Here is a 17,478-nt window from a genome sequence, read left to right as displayed (position 1 = left end):
AAAAGGTCTGGTGAGGCCAAGATAATGCAAGGAATGCGAAGGGGGGCGGCGAAATACTGGACTTTGATTATAATTCCAACACCTACAAAGTGAAGGGGACTCCCCCTGCGAGGCGAAATTGCGACGACGATTGACAGTTGAAAATATAAAAGCGGATTTGTGTCCATCCAAGTTTCATGTGTGTGTCTACGGAGGGTGGGATTCAGATTCACCCTCTGTTAGTCCTTAGTGAAGATGAAAGGGAAGGAATCTCCACACACTCACACACACACTGCCGAGGTCCTGTGGGAAGTGTGAACGAATGTTTTGCTGCAGATAAGCAAAATATCTGTAATAAGAAATTCTTTTTTATTTTCTCTCTCTCTTCCGTCTGAAGTGTTTTTTATGCCACACGTCCGTCCTTTTCCCTTCATTCATTCATTCGTTGTTGTGTTTTATTCGCTTGCTTTATATTCAAAGTGATGTCCTGTGGGGCATTCGTTGTCCTGATGTCCTGTTTTTATACGCCTCTGTGCGAGAATGTCCATCAGCCGCCCGAGATGCGTGCCTAAGACGATTTCTTTTATTATTTACGGTAGGTTTTCCGTTTGCCGCTTTTCCCCGGGGTTGAGGGGGGGGGGGGGGGTTTTGGAAATAAAATCGCTGGATAGAACAGACATAAGTCCAAATGCTCATTGTTGTGCGCCATTGTCAACAGCCAAAGACCGTCGAAGAGTTGCGGAAGTTTCAGCCTGACAGTCTCGATAAGCTTCACTAATTTCAGTTTACTTTTTTTTTGCTCAATGAAACGGATTCTGTCACAAGTCTGTGCAAGTTTCTAAATTAATAAATTATTTAAAGGCTATATAATATTTTAAATGAGGAGTAAGTAGGGTAAATTAGTCAGAATATTAATTAAATTTTTAAATAAAATTATAATAACGAAATATAAAAGCTAACAAAAAATATTTAACAAAAACACCAATCAGCTTATTAATTAAGCTTGAAATATATTTAAAAAATTTTTAAAAACATTCTTAAATTATATATAAGATATTTTTAAAAGTATTTTTAATACTAATTAATTTTTAACAATATATTTTCTTCCTCTAACAAATGATTTCCGCAATTACCTCAGCATTTTCCCCTTCAAAAAACCTAAAAAATTATTCAACAAAATTCCATTAGCTTTAGGTGTTGGCTAGGAAATTATTTATTAAATAAAAAATCCATTTTATTGCTACTATAAAACCCAGTCGTAGACCATGGCGTGCCCCTGATGCAAAACTGGAACACAAATAAAATACATTTTCATATGCATAGCTAATTGTTGGCCAAAGGAAAAGCTCTTTTCGAGCATTTTCTGCCTTGGTCTTTTTGGTTTGCATGCGATCTGGCCAAGAGAGTATTGTATGAAAATAGAGTGTTAATTTATTGGTCTGGAGAGGTTCAGTCCATTCCAGCTGCGATGGCCACCTGTGGTGTGGCTGTGTGCATGAATTTGCAATATTTCACACTTTAGTAAATTTGCATGATGCACCGTGCCACACGAACTGCGCTGAAAGTCTGCCTCCTGATCTGCCTCTGATTTTAATTAGTTTTGAGTCCATTCAGTAGGTAGATTTATATATATTTAGTTTCTGCCTATCCGCATTAATGGTATCTGAACTTACGCATATTTTATGGGTTTTTGTTTTTTAACACGAAGTTTGATGGCCAAGAAAGATAGATATTTATTTACTAAATAATATTCTTGTTAAAGCAAGAGGTTATGGTTTGATAGAGGCATAATTCTTTAGGTTATAAAATTGTAAGTAAAAGAGATTTAAAGTCTAGATTAAAATATAAACTATTTTTCACAGTAATCTTTAACATAATAAGCGAACTTTAAATGCTCATTTTGAAGATACATTTTCCGATTTATTTATTTAAAAGAACAAACCTAATTCATAAGCCTTAAATTATTACGTTCCACTTAATCTTAGTCAGAATTAATCCACCATAAACTGTAATAAGTTCCGGCACTATGCAAAAAACCCAGACTTGGCTCCAGATTATCGCTATATCATTAAGAGTTACTAAACCCCCTCCCAGCTATATACCTGTAGAATCTGGCAAAGTGAACCAAAACTATGGCCAATACAGATCTTGAGCGGAAATCTCACGCAAAGCCGCTGCCTAACTGGATCAACGTAGATTTATATTAAATTATTCCCACAGACATGTTATTAACTTGCTTAATAATGGCTTGTGAGCTACCAACTAATGGCCGAGTGCCTTGCAGAGCGCCAGACTGGTAGATACTGTTTTCTGTAATGTGTATTAAAAACAAATTACGCCTTAATGTGTTTATTAGTTAAGCGCATGGATTAAGTCTGGGTGGATTTGCATGCCTGATTCCCATAAAAATCCAACGAGTGAGCCTGCAGCAGGGCGTGGTCTCTGGTCTGGAGTGTAAATTTGATATGTGCTCGGAAAGATGATTTTTTTGCATATAAATAACTTGAAACGAAAACGAAAATGTGCCTCACGTGAGTTAAATCATTTGCATGTCAAAGTGGCATTAGAATTAAATGCTAATCGCCAACTCCCCTTCCATATTATCAATTTCCATTCCATCAACGGAGGCCGTCAATTTCCATAGTTGGCATAATTTTATGTCTTACTCGTTTCAGATAGACCATCTTGGGCGGTATAATTATGGGTTAGCCATGATGACCTGATCTCTCGGCTGGCTGTGAACTCTTTTTCACAATTTGTCTATGCATAGAAAATTTTATAAACAGAACATTTTGTGTAAATTCAAATTGGTTCCTTGCATGACGGCTGCGATTTAGTTGGAGCATAATAAATGTGGGTAAATATTTATTTATATATGTGAACTTATGTATTTTAAATGTTTCCGAGTTTAAGATGACGCTGGGATTTTAAATTGAATTTTGAATTTATGACAGAAGTGAATCACTTTATGAATTTTTTCTTAGATGTGGCGTGATTTCTACTACTATTTGGGGGCTTTCTTTTCAGGAATTGTTACTTTTTAACTAGACAATTTTTTAGAATTTTGTGTTGGCTTTTTTTTTGCTGAACCTTTTCTCCAGAAACTTAAAAATGTTTGGTTGGTGGTCTCATTTTAGTTCTCAGCAATTTTCTTTAAAAATATTCTCTGCCTTAAGAAGATGTTTGTTACTTAAAATAGAGATTATAGAATGAGCTGTTGTGTATATAATATCCATAATTTTTAATGAAAAATATTGTAACTAAAAATACAAATTAAAAAATGCCATAACTTAACTAATTAAAGCTCCAAGATTGCTGCTTGAAAATTCATTAAAACCAGAAAATTATATAACAATAGAGAATGTCTTGAAATTTCCCAAAAAAATATTATTTTCTTGGCAAAGTTCTTCTAAATTTTTAATTTTTAAATATTTTATTTATGTTATTTGTTTTTTTCATATTTTTATTTTAATTATTTTTTCATCTTTTTCAGTTTATTAACCTCTAATACCTTTTTTATTATTTTATTCTTTTCTCTACGAATTTAATTATATTTCTCGCTACAATTCGCTACATACTTGTTGTAACTCGTAAAAAATAAAAACACAAATAAAACCCAAATGAAATCCAAGATTATAAATGGCATTTTATGATTGCAGCTAATAAATTAACTTAAGGCTGCAACAAAAGACTCAAGGAGCGAACGTACTCAGTTGCAAAGCCATAAAAAATGGCAAAATTATGCCGACAAAATAACTTTGAGATATTATTGTTATTTTTCAAAATTAATTTTCAGTTTCTGGAAGCAACAAATCGCTGGGCAAACAAAAACAAAAAATAAATAAATACAATAAAATAGAAAACCGAAATAAAAGAAATATTAAATAAATTATAAGGCGATGTTGTTGGCTTGGGTGCAGTTTTGCGTATCCGAGTATCTTTTGCATTGTTAACGTCTTTATTTCCCCGTTGTTGTTGTTGTTGTTGCTTTTTAGTGAGTTAAAGAACTATGGTTGTTGTTGCTGCAGGAAAGCGACAGCAGCGGAAATTAATGAGCTTAATTAACAACACGCAGGGCGGCATACGAAGTCGAAATGATATCATTGCATGGTCGCTGGGCTGAAATTTTCGGTGCTATGCTGTGCATTTTTATAGCCACTTTAGCTAAGGTTTTTTTACTAGTCCATATTTTTGTGCTGTTTGCAAGTATTATTAGTTTTTGGTTTTTACTGCCAATGCATGTCTATCGGCACAATTAAATTTGTTGCACTCGCTGCACAAAATGCATAAACAGTTGCGTTGCTGTGGCGGCTGCCTCCTCTCTGTTCACAATTTGGCACGCAAATTGTTGTAGTATTTGCTTAAGGCCTTCAACGAGGCAGAAATCGCGAAAAATCAAAATTAAATATACATTTGTTCCCAGTGCTAATTACAGCAAATTAGAAGCGATAAAAATCAGCGAGAAGAAATTGGGCAATAAAATTCGAGGAAATTATGTATAGAGAAATTGTGTGAATTGAAAATTAAAAGAAAGTATTAATAATACTTAATGAATAATGTCTTAAAAAAGAAGCAAAAAGTAGTAAGTTACTAAACAGAAAAATGTATAATAATTTAAAATAATATAAAATTAAGGTTACGAATTTTATTATATAATATTCATGTAATTTATGACTTTAAATTAAAGATATTCATAAGAAAATTATTAATAAAGAAATAAAAACCATAAAAAATTTAACATAATTATTATTAATGCTGGAAAAATATTTTCAAGTTAACTCAGAAAAAACAATGCAGAAAAGTGATTCAAAAAATATGAAATATTATTAAATTCATTCTTTAAGTAATCCTAAATCTAAATAATAATAAGAAAATAATTAAAATACACAACAAAATATTAAAAAAAAAACACAACAAAATATTTAAAAAATACACAAAGTTTATTTATAAAAATAATCCTTGAGTAAGTAATCCAATTAGAAGTGTAATCCCAGTCAGAGTAATCCAAAGTACAGATCCTTTCGCGAGAAACGTCAACTTACGATTGACTGCAGAGTCCTGAGGAGAGTCCGCCTTTTATACAAATTTCTGTTCCCTGGAAAGGTTTCCAATTTAAAGAAAAAACCAGGAGAAAATTTGAATATGCGCAATGAAATGTGCGCGACGCTAATAAAAAACGGAAAATGAATGCCTCATTGGAACGCTGAAGGCTGCGTTTTTAGGGTGGCAGTGGAATGGTTAACCAACCCTTTGATAAAAAACTGAGAGCGGTTATATTATGTTTACCCCTTTATCCTTTTTTAGAACATTTGCAGTGTGACCTTGTACACTGTAATACTTAAACCTCCACGATTTTAACCCCTTTTGTGGTAACTGCCTCAACTTTTAGTACAATTAAAAAAATCAACAGTTTTCCAGACTGAAATAACAATTTTAAAATCAAGTAAATTATTTTTGTGGAATTTTTCGATGGTTTTTATTTTTGTTACCAGCATCATTATCACATTTGCCAAATATGCATCCTTGCGCATGTCCAATTTCGACAATCTCCAGTGCTGTCAATCAAAATGCAAATAGTTGTACCTCATTAAAAGCCCAACTGAGGAGAGGATAAAAAAATGCCACCAAGTATAATTTACATTTTCCAACCGAACAAAACAAAACTTTTGAGGAGAGGCTCGCGCGCTTGCGCAGTGCCAACAATTAATCGGTCTGCGGGCAGAGTCGAGGAAAAGGCAATGCGACGGGGTCGGCCAACTGAGAAATCCGGTGACAAAAAGCGTTAAGGCAGCACCATGGAAAGGGGAGGGGAACTAGGGATGGGATTCTGAAAAAAGAAGTTTTAAAAAATCATTGGAGTATAGCTTTTGAAATAGTAACGACTTTGCCTTTGAAATAGTTAAAACTTTGCCTTTGAAATAGTGATAACTTTGCCTCAATAAAATAAATTATATTTTAAATATCAAATAAATATCAGTTTATCTATTAATTAAGTTTAGACACGCGATTAATTTTCACCATCTGTAATTATTACACAAATAGATTAAACTATAAATATCGGCGCTTTTCAAGATCGCCGACACGCCCCCAGGTTCGAGTGCATCTGAAGTGGGTCTCGTGTGTGTATTCCATTCCAGATTTTGCCCTTATTAAAGATTTTTAAATACTATAATTTGGGTGAGAAATACCAAATAAATATAAGTTAATCTATTAATTAAGTTTAGAAAAGCTATTAATTTTCACCATCTGTAGTTATTACATAAATAGTATTTTTATTAAACTATAAATATCAAAAGGAACACAAATTGAACAGCTAAATAATTTTAAATTTTCGCAGAATAACAATGGTTGCAGTGAAGTTACAGTGTTTAATTTTTCTAATATTATTAAAAGAAGCTTTGGTAAGGACTCCAGGAATCAGCCTATTCCAAAGCTTCCCTTGAATAATCTTTTCCATTTTGATAAAGTTTCAGATGTCCCTAGAAAAACCTTATAAAGCCAGATTCGAGTCGTTGAAATCATCCGGCTCGATTACATACTTTCGTGCCCGTCTTTTGGGCAGAGATCACAGACTCAATGGAACCTTGATCTTCAAAGAGGATATGGGTAATAATTTTGTTGTGTCTGTAGAATCTTACAACGATGCCACTGGTAGTGGGAATTACAAGCAGACTCTTTATTCGGCATCAAAGATACCCTTTTGCCAGTTCATCGATACCTATTGGAAATACTTTGCTCCGAGTATGGAATTTGGCAAGAATACGGATGTACCCTTTATCAACCACACGTGTCCCATACCAAAGGGTGAATACTATGTCAAGGATGTGATTATCAAGACAGACGGCTGGCCATATGTAATGCCTCGTGGCTTTTTCAAGGCTGTGTGCACAGTCCAAAGGGACGATGAAATTGTGAGCAGCACAGAACTGATAGTTAGCTTTACAGATCGCACTGGAAATTAAATCTTGTAAAGTATAATAAAGGCAACGTTTTATTTGAATTTTTATTTTAAATATTGATTGAAACTCACGCAACCATCTCGAAAAAGTTTCAATTGGAAAAGCTTGCATCTGTTGGCTCGAGACTTCAGCTGCCTGGCGACGTGTCGTTTGTCGTTTTCAACGGTTTTTACACGATTTTGGTCAAAAACGTCCAACTGACTGACAGCTGCCAGCCATTCAGTCAGCTTCTGGCCCCAGGCCGAGGACACAACAACAACAAAAGCAACAGCAACACTCTGTTGGCAACAACACTTTAACTGCAATGTCGCCTTGTTGCCAACTTTTGTCTCTTTTTCTCGGTGTGTGTCAGATTTGAGTTCGATCTTTGCAGCTGTTGAAAAACAATTTTTCGTTTGAATAATTTACCAAGTTTTTTGTTGTTGTTGTTTCAGCTTTGACTTCTGCTTATTAACGTAACAATAATTGCAATTGCAAATCAAGAATTTGCATAATTATTTAGAAATCACGAGGCTAGTTAGTCAGTTAATCGGTCGCTGATTGGACTCCATTACCATGAACTAAGTTAAATGGAATGCTGGCGAAAAATCGAGAGCATTGAGCAAATGATTTAAGGGGGGGGTAAGGTATTTAATTTTTTTTTTCGTAAATTTTTTTTTATTTTTTATTTTAAAAGTTCAACATCTTAAGAATATTATGTCCAAGTTTTACATCGATCATAGGAATATTGACAAAGTTATGCGGAGTTGAACGAAGGTCGGTTGGTGTTCAATGCATGAGAATCGCAAAGTTTAAAGCGCTCTCCTGAAAAATGCCATTTTGAAAATCGGTGTACACGATAACTCAAAATCTACTCAACCAATCGGTTTGAAATTTGGAACATAACTTCTTTGGATAATTCTACAGGTATTCACGTGGAGCTTTTTTTAATTTTTAATTTTCTTATATTTTTTATTTAACAAATTAACTTAATTTTTTTGTCAAAAATCGGGGTTTTGACTTCAAATTTTGATAAAAAATAGGGAAAAAATTTTAAAAATAAAAACTCTTCGTGAATACCTCGGGACACTTATCCTTTAACGAATGAGGTATAATTTTTTTAGATCGGATGATCCTGTGGACTGTTAGGATGTACACCGCAAAACAACTTTTTTTGGAGGCGACTCGGGAGATTCCCTATAACTTCTCTACCTCTAAATATTTTTCAATACAAAATTTATTAAAAATTATTCAAATGTTGTGTTATTATATGGTATTTAATTCATTAAGCTAACGTTAGCCATTCCGCCACAATAACTTTTTGAAAAGTGGCCTTTTTTGCACCGAATTAACCTTACCCCCCCCTTAATGATTTTGTGAACTTTTACATAAGCTGGCAGAGTATTTCCGCTTTATTCATTAGAAACAATGAAAATCATTTCGGTTTGACATGGAGTAGAGATCGCCACGACCATTAAATACCTACTTAATTTGTTACAAAAGCATTGCATACTTTTTGGGCTTCAACTTTTATTTCTATAACTTTTTAATCAGTTTTTTAGGAGTATTTTAAGATTTTTAAATATAAAATTTAACAAAATTTATATAAATCTAAACAGAATAAAAACCAAGTTGTATTTAAATTATTTTCAACATTTTTATATCTGTACCCTGCCTTACCTAAAAACCCATATACTCTTCTACTCTACGAGTTACCTGGCATAAATAGACGACAAAATTGTGCATTGTTGAAGTGATTTTCACAATGCCATGATTTCCATTTCCAACGAACGTAAATTTTCCGTCTCCGATCTTAGCGGCTTTCAATTCAGTGTGAGTCAGGGCCTCAATCAATTTAAATATTGCCTCAGACGCTGGCAAAAAAAAAAAAGAATGTTGGCAGCATCTGACGGCTACTGTTCGGCTTTCAATGTCGACGACGACTGGGTTGGTGATGATGATGTGTTGAGGTGTCGGCGCTTTTCAAGATCGCCGACACGCCCCCAGGTTCGAGTGCATCTGAAGTGGGTCTCGTGTGTGTATTCCATTCCAGATTTTGCGCTTATTAAAGATTTTTAAATACTGTAATTTGGGTGAGAAGAGAAGAGTGGACTTGAACTTGCCGCTGGTAGAGTGCCAATTTATCAGAGATTCGTCATGGTCCTTGGGCAATATCCAGGAGTAGCTAATTTAACATTAAATTATGAAAAATCATTCACTTAATTGTCCTTCAGTAAAATCCTTTTAAGTAGCTCTCTGCTATCAATTATTGAAGCTTTGTTTATGCACAATTGCTAATTGTTTAGAGTACAATTAAGGCCAGGTTTCCTTTTAAAATTTATGCAAACATTTTGTTGCCCTCAATTGACTTTGATTCGAATAGCACAAAACTTACTTATTTGCTCTGCTTGTCATTGAACTGATTGTTGTGCCTTATAAATGTGAATGTTGTTTTCGAACTGTTTAGGTGTATATAAGCTATGATATAGTTGGCATTTAATTCAATTATAATTAATTTAATTATACCAGGAATTTATTTTAAATGAAACAATTATTATATTATTATATACTTAAATATAATATGATTAAAACATTACAGTAATCTATATTAATATTATTTTGAAAAGGAATTTCATATTAAAAAATAGTTTATATAAGAAAAAAGTCTTATTTTTCCTAGTATTTTTAATAAAAATTTTTAAATAATCACTTTTTATGTAAATTTGTATCTTTAGAGTATCAAAACTTCACCATTTAGTGCCAGAAATTCCCCCATTTCGTTTCGGCAAGCCGGGCTTTACAATCAAATGCACTTGAGAATTAACATTCGGAATGCCTTTAACAACTGATCGAGCTTTGGCATTTAATTGAAAGTCAACATACTTATGCAAATCCCAACGGCTGACCACCTAACGAGCCAACCGAGAAATTTGCATAGAATGAGGCTCTTACTGAGGAGTTTTTGGCCGTCTGATTTGCATGCTCGTATAGCTCGTCAGTACCAATGGGAAAATATATATATGTATCTACCGGATACACGGATTCCTGGCGACAAGAGGACAAGCAATAAATTATGACAAAGCCGGCATTAAAATAATTTACAAATTAAACAGCAGAAATTACATTAAAATGAGGGAAAATGTGGCAGCCAACAAGAAGTGCAGAGAGAGAGACAACAAAAAGCGGAGATTCCTTTCCGAGAAAGCCAGTTGGATGCCGCTGGCCAAGCAACGACGAGTGAAGACAGAGTCTTTTGCAGCTTCTGCCGATGCTGACTGATGTTAATAAGGCGTCTCATAAATTATCAAGGCGAAACGTGCTGAGAGAGACGAGAAGAGTGGCTGCCAATGCCAGTCCATCAGGCTGGGGTTCTAGAGATGGGCAAGTTTGGTGGGGATTTTCTGGGGCACGAAACGAGCTGGATTTTAATTTTAAATATTTCAAATTGGTAAATTAAATTGTGATTTATTAATACATTTTTTAAAAATATTTAAGATGAAAGCATTATATAAATAAATAAGCAGAAGGGTAAAGAAATAGATCCCAAACAGAAATGAATACTTAATTTCACTGCTTACATTTCTTTAACTACTTTTGGATAAGTTTTTGTGCTTATAGATATTCTAATTATTTTCTTTTATTTCCTCTAACTTTTTTAAGGAAAAATTAAATTGATAAACCCAATAAACCTCACTCAGCATTTTTAAATATTTTTAAATTAGTAAATAAATTACAACTTACACAACTATCCTTCTTTAAACAAAATAAATATATTTTTTAATATTTCCATCATAAAATGAATCCTCCATTTCCCTCAGATTACCGATAGTTCTCACAATCTCATCTCAAATTTTCCTGTTAGCCTTAGTTTTGTTGCTGTCTTGACATATGCAATGGCGCGCACAAGACAAAAAAATTTACATTGCATTTATACGGATGCGAAATGCAAGACAAGCTCAAATGAGGGGATGGGGAATCGGGATGGAGATCGGTATGGGGGATGGCTGCCACTATTAACGTGACAATTTGTGATTTGTGCTGGATGCTGCTGCTGTGACTCGTTGGTATTTAGAATTTCTTTCTCAGCCTCTCAGCATCCCAGCATCTCAGCATCTCGGCATCCTGTTGCATCCGTAGAGGAATACGTCGCCAACGTTCTTGGGCCTGTTTTGTTGCTCTGACGATGACTGCATTTAGATTACGGAATTATTTAAAATATTTTATTAAACAGCAGCTGAGAGAGCAGATCTCTCTGCTGTCCTCCACTTGCAACTAAATGCCAGCTGTGCGTGGCCATCATAGCGGGGTATTAATTATATAAATTATTCACAAGTTTTTCTCTTCCTAATGAGAATGTCCCGCGGAAATTGTACAAAAATGGCGCTGCAGCGCCATCTGGCTTTCGGAACGAATTCCACCTTCTTCCCATCGAAGGGGTTGTTATTGTTGGTATTGGAAGAGTTCTAAAAAAAATAGAAAGACCATCTTTGGTCTATGCAAAAATCAGAGACTGGAAGTAAGCGAAAGGGTTGAAATGCTGTTCATTTTTTACCACCGAAAGGGTGGGATTGGGAAATTTATTTTTTACCAACACCATTCAGTTGTATTTTGACTGTGAAGAAGTAAGGATCTAGAAAGGAGTTTCTAAGCTAAAAAATAAAAAAAAAAACAAGAAAGGAAGCTAACTTCGGCACGCCGAAGTTTGTATACCCTTGCAGATATTATTTCATTACATTTCAACTATACTTATAATGTTTACAGTTTGACAGTTACAGTTTTACATTCACACCTTTACATTTTCTCTACATCTACCGATCGCTCCTATGGCAGCTATATGATATAGTTGTCCGATTTTCATGAAATTTATACCAAAATTCTACAATAATAAAATAAGCTTATATCTCAGAGTAGATGAAAATACGTTGAAAAACAACGAAGTTATAATTTGTTTCCTATTAATTTCCCGATCGTTTCTATGGCAGCTATAAGATATAGTCGTCCGATTTTCATAAAATTTTTACCAAAATTCAGAAATAATATAGAATGGCCATATCTAAAAAATGGTGCAAAAATGTTAAAAAACAGCAAAGTTATAATTTTTTTTCGAAAGATTTATCGAACATTTGTATGGCAGCTATATGATATAGTCGTCCGATCCGGCCCGTTCCGACATATATAGCAGTGAGAGTATATAGAAGACTATATGCAAAGTTTCATTCAGATAGCTTTAAAACTGAGGGACTAGTTTGCGTAGAAACAGACAGACGGACAGACGGACAGACGGACAGACGGACAGATGGACAGACGGACAGACGGACAAGGCTATATCGACTCGGCTGTTGATGCTGATCAAGAATATATATACTTTATAGGGTCGGAAACGTCTCCTTCACTGCGTTGCAAACTTCTGACTGAAATTATAATACCCTGCAAGGGTATAACAAAGAAGTCTTACTCTTTTTGTGGAAAACACATTGGAACCGAGTTTGTATTTTTAAATCATTTCTAAAAAAATAAATGATATACATAATTATAAAACAACATTTGCCAGGAATACATCCCGGAAGATATACAAGTTTTAATAGTTAATATTAATAAAAAGTTTATATTAGTTTAATAAAGGTAAATATAGAACATATTATTGTCTGAGTAAGATCTTAAAACAAAAATCTTTTAGGTACTAATGCAACAATTAAATATGATTAAAACTGCTGGCACATATGACTTAACTCAAAGACAAAGGAAAAAAAGGATACCAGGAAAGATAATATAGAACATATATTTTTAATTACTTAAATACTATTTAATTTATAGATCATCTCTAGACAAGATATCTGCTTTATTCACAATTGTGTTGTGAAAAGTAAAACTAAATTTACTAAAAATAACAGCAAAAAACAACAACGGGAACTTGCTTCGGTATTTTTGTGGAATAATCAAAGAATGTATTGATTTTAGGTTTTTCTATGTTAGTTTTTATTAGGATAACATTGTTGTTAAATTTTTCTAAATGTTAAAAATATTGACATGGGTTTAAAAATTTTAAGAAACTAAAGATCCTTCTCCAATATCTTAATATTTTTTATTTTTCCTGACAAATCTTTAAAGTAAACCTCCGGTTTTTTGCTAATTTTCGAAATACAAACTTCAAAGTTAAGCTTCTTAGATCCTTCCCTGATCACCCACACGCTTCGCTTTGTAATCTCAAAACCCAAAGATAAACTTCTTCATAGATGCTCGGCCACGTATCGATGACAATAATAATAAACAAATATCGAAGCACGCTTGGCCCAATCAGGTCTCAATAAAAAGCATTGTTTGAACACGAGCCCAATGGGATCAATTTAAATATATATATATTTTTCCATTTGCCTCAACCCAAACCAAAAATCTGGCCACGCTTTCCAATTCATTCGAAACCTCAGTTGGTAATCCATAAGCCACAGACAGACTTTTTGTCGGATCATTTCCGTTTTACAAAAAAGAAAAAATACCAGTCAAAACTTGACAAATTAGACAAATAGAAAACATGCCAAAGAACTGAGCGGATCCGCCCCAATTAAGCTGCTCAAATATTGTATTTTTCTTACCAGTCATGGCGAGTGCGTAAGACCAGTGGATGAGGTTAAAAGGCGTTGAAACGTATAGGGGAAAGGGCCAACACGGTGACTGCTAATTAGAATAAAACCGTGAGGGGAAAATATGTTTATTCATGATTTAAGGTGGGTAGAGAGGGTCTATGATTTTTCAAAAAAGTATAAGAAGGAAGAAAAGAGAAATTCGTTTTTAAAATAATTTTATTTAGAGCGGAGTTGGTTTCAGAAAATATTTCTACAAAATACCGTAGTTAAATAGCCAACCTATCCTGTTAAATACAAAACCCCACTGAAATATCAATTAAACAGCAAAAGGTTTAAACAAAAATCGAATTTAAATTCATTTAATTTCACAGCTCCATGATATCGATCAATGGGATGGTTAAAAACCTGTCTTTGGCTAAAAGGCGCCCAGTCATGCTTCCGCCTTTAAGGAGAGAAATAGGCTCCCGTCAGCACATTCACATCCACGTCCTCATCGACTCAGCCACATCCCAACATCCCAATAGAATTCAGACACCTTTAGGCCCATGTTGTACCGCTGGCGGGGCCGGCATTTGTTCGTAATCAAAATCCTTTTATAGCATTTACATAGCAGCACATACAAATCAAGTAATGCCTGCTATTGGTCAGGTTTTTTTTTTTTTTTTATATATTTTTGCCACTTGTTGTGCAGTTAGAGTTAGTCATTGAGACTTGGGGCTCTGGTGGCTGCTGCTGCTGCTGACAACCGATCCGATCGGAGCCTGTGGCTAGATCGTGGGAAAATGATCGATTTCATCAGGCCCGGAGAAGTGTCTCTCTCCCTCGACTGCAGCCATGGAGTACATGACAACGAACATGCTAGCCAGGCCATTGAAACGTGTTCATAAAGCAATTTTCGACTTTTTCTACTCCTTTCAGCTGGGATCGGATCGTAGCTGACGCCGTTTGAGCTTTATGAAATGCATCTGACAGATTGTTGCCAATTTGGTAGTGGAAGGCTCTTTGAATATTGATTTGATGACCGTGGAAAATGTGTTTTTTTCTAGTTGGATTTTGATGGATAGTTAGCCGTAGATAAACACTAATGGACAGCTAATGATTGATTAGGTAAAAGAGTTGTAAAAACTGATTTAAGAAAGGATTAAAGGGGAGAGATATTTAGAAAAGAGGAGAATCAATGCTTACCTAGTTGGTTTTTCTCATGAAAAGGTAGTTTGAGAAGAGTTTTTTCCAAAATTTGCACAAAAGTATTAAAGGAATTTATAATTATCATATTTAGAAATAACAGAGAAGCTAATTTAATTGAAATTAATTTTCCTTGCATATTTAAGCAGAATAAAGTCTTATTTAATTTATTTGTATTTCCCATTAAAATATATTTTTATTTAAAAAAAAAAAAAATCACCATAAATTAATGATTTCTAAGGCATTCCCATGACAGAACAATTATAAAACTTGCTCCACCCATAATAATAATTTTCATAGTGCAACCTTCTCAACTCCTAAATTTCAACCCAACTCGATTGGCAATGCTAATTTTGTGTTTCTCTTTTTATTTTGCTTGCAACCATTTTTTATGCATTATTTTTGCCACTTTTTAGTTGGCCATGCCATTTAAGGTATTTTTTTTTCAGAGCTCTCTCACCTTGTAATGGAATTTGTGTCTAATTGCTGCGTTAATTTATACCATTTTTCATGCCATTTTTAATTAATTCTCTTTATTAGATTAGGGGAAAAAAAATGAATTTTTATACATCTGAGATATATATTTATATATAAATAATTTCGATATGAATTTCAGGAAACTCACTCAACCAAAAATGGATTAAATGAATGGAGGGGCCGGCAAAAAGTCCCCGCCGCCAAAGGGGAGCAAAAACTTGACCAGGCCAACGATGGATGGAGAATTATTATGCAGCAGCAATTACTCGCCAATTGTCGTCGCAATGAGATAGAGAGCGAATGGCCAGCGTAGTGGGAATGAAAATGGGAATGAGAACGGGAACGAAAGGAGAAAAAGCTGTTCGAAAAGGCGATAATCCAGTCGGGAAGGAGCGCAAAAGAAGTCGATGGAGACCGGCGTTCAAGTGAGGATCGCAATGATCAAACGAATAAAAAAGGTGCACTGGGAAAAAAATTTTAGAAAAATTTTAATTTGAAACTAAGCTTGAATTGCTATTAATTTTAAATATTATAAAGTATAATTAATATATTTTATTAATATTATAAAATGCAGAAATTTAGTTAAAGAAAAACCAACTCCTTTAAAGGAGAAGGAGTGTTGGCCATTTAATTTATTTTAATTTATTATTAATATTAAATATTTATTATTATGTATGTATAACATTAATATAGAGAGCTCTCAGGTTTAAACCTATTCAAAAATATGTTTTTAACAATTTAAAAAGGGAATTAAAATATCTGAAGACCAATTTCTAGACCCCTTATTGTTATATTTTTAAACTTTCAAACTGGTTAAGCTTAAACAATTTAAAAACTTTATAAAAAATCCTTAACATATTATCTTTAACAGCACAATTTTTCCTCTGTGCACCTTCTTGGATCTTGGCCATCTCAACGGTTTTGGCCCCGTCTGGTTATGACCAAATGGAGAGGATCAGCAGTCGCCCCCTGTGATTATTTTTATTATAATTGCACGTTTATTGGCGTGAGGAAATGTTGTTGCCACTCCAATCCGTGGGGACACCACACACACCAAAATGCCGCACATCGACACGGACTGTTGGCGAGTACATCAAATTTCATAATCAAAAAGTGCTTCAAAGCCAAACCATTTCGTACATTTCTCGGTCTTTCTCCATTGCAGCCACCAACTGCTAACTGCTAACTGCTAATGACGACGACACCTTGGACAACGAGCCTATATGCAGCAGCTCCTCCAGATCTCTGGACACTGGACAATCCGAAAACATCCCACTAATTTTTCCATATATGTCCAAAGTGGTACACAAACGGCAAAAGGCAAACGGCAAAGCGGCTTTGATTTGTGCAAGGCAAACTTGGCGCTTGTTGTACAGCATTTTTGCGTCTCTTAAATGCTGCATTTTCTTCTGGATTCGTTCAGTTTTAGTTTATAGAGTCTATGTATATATAGTATGCCTTGGGGTAATATAAAAGTCAAAGCATTAAGCCGACAAGAAGCGTTGAAATTTTATTTAATAATTTAGAAATATTTTGGAAAATAGCAAATAATATTTAAAAATGTTGAGGGAGTTGGAAAAGTTTATTAAGGTGGTAAAAATACATTTAAATGAAATAATAGGTACTAAAAAGCATTATAATATTTTCTATTTACAACAAAATAATTACTCCAACAATTATTTTTTCCAAAATGAAGCCAAAGGTCTCAGTGAATTATACAAAAATAGCATATGTGATAAAAAGTTAATTTAAAATAAATAACTTGTAAATTTAAGGTACTGAAAAGTATTAAAATATTTTTCTACTTTTAAAAAATTAATTTCTTCAATACTTATTCTTCCCTAAATGCTGCTAAGGGTCTCAATCAATTATAAATATTTATACAAAAGCCAAATCTTAAATTACAAATTCAATGTTATCCATATCAGATTTCCTATATTGTAATATTTAATGGCTTATTTCCCACTTGACGTGTATCTCTGATCTTGACTGCAGCCTCACCTTCATTACCTCATTAACTCATCAATTATTTCAACCAATTGCATTGCAATTCAATTAGGAAGTGCATCTATAATAACCCAACCCAAAACCCAAACTCAAAACAAATTGTAAGCCCCAATTAACCAAGTGTTCAAGTAGGTTTTTGGCGCCAACCTGCCCTACCAAACTGTTAAACTGTTGAAAATCTCTACAAAATAATTAACTATTGAGATGAAAAGCAATTTGAAATACAAAAAGTGTTTTTCCGATAGATATCTCAAGCAATTGCCGGATTTTACAGTCTAGAAATATAAAAAAGCAGCACTTGTAACAAGTGA

General features: G+C 33.9%; 1 protein-coding gene and 1 long non-coding RNA gene across 3 annotated transcripts; both read left to right on the top strand.

Moving 5' to 3' along the window:
- Positions 1–6,452: 6,452 nt before the first annotated feature.
- LOC108076852 (uncharacterized) lies at positions 6,453–6,941 on the top strand. The gene has a single exon (XM_017169882.1). The coding sequence runs from the start codon at positions 6,453–6,455 to the stop codon at positions 6,939–6,941; it is 489 nt and encodes a 162-aa protein (XP_017025371.1).
- An 8,283-nt stretch (positions 6,942–15,224) lies between these two features.
- On the top strand, positions 15,225–16,619 carry LOC108076961 (uncharacterized). 2 transcript variants are annotated; one of them, XR_011445895.1, is made up of 3 exons: positions 15,225–15,618; positions 16,032–16,244; positions 16,326–16,619. It is a non-coding gene; the product is annotated as an uncharacterized lncRNA (long non-coding RNA). The 2 variants fall into 2 exon arrangements; XR_011445894.1 differs by having other exon boundaries at positions 16,032–16,248.
- The last annotated feature ends 859 nt before the right edge of the window (positions 16,620–17,478 follow it).

Source organism: Drosophila kikkawai, chromosome 2L (genome assembly GCF_030179895.1).
Source record: "Drosophila kikkawai strain 14028-0561.14 chromosome 2L, DkikHiC1v2, whole genome shotgun sequence".
NCBI lineage: Eukaryota > Metazoa > Arthropoda > Insecta > Diptera > Drosophilidae > Drosophila > Drosophila kikkawai.
The sequence above is the reverse complement of the archived record's forward strand: the minus strand, read 5'-3'. Positions and strand labels throughout refer to the sequence as shown.

Excerpts from the sequence above, each read along its gene's own strand:
- LOC108076852 (XM_017169882.1), top strand. The coding sequence starts at position 6,453 with ATGTCCCTAGAAAAACCTTATAAAGCCAGATTCGAGTCGTTGAAATCA.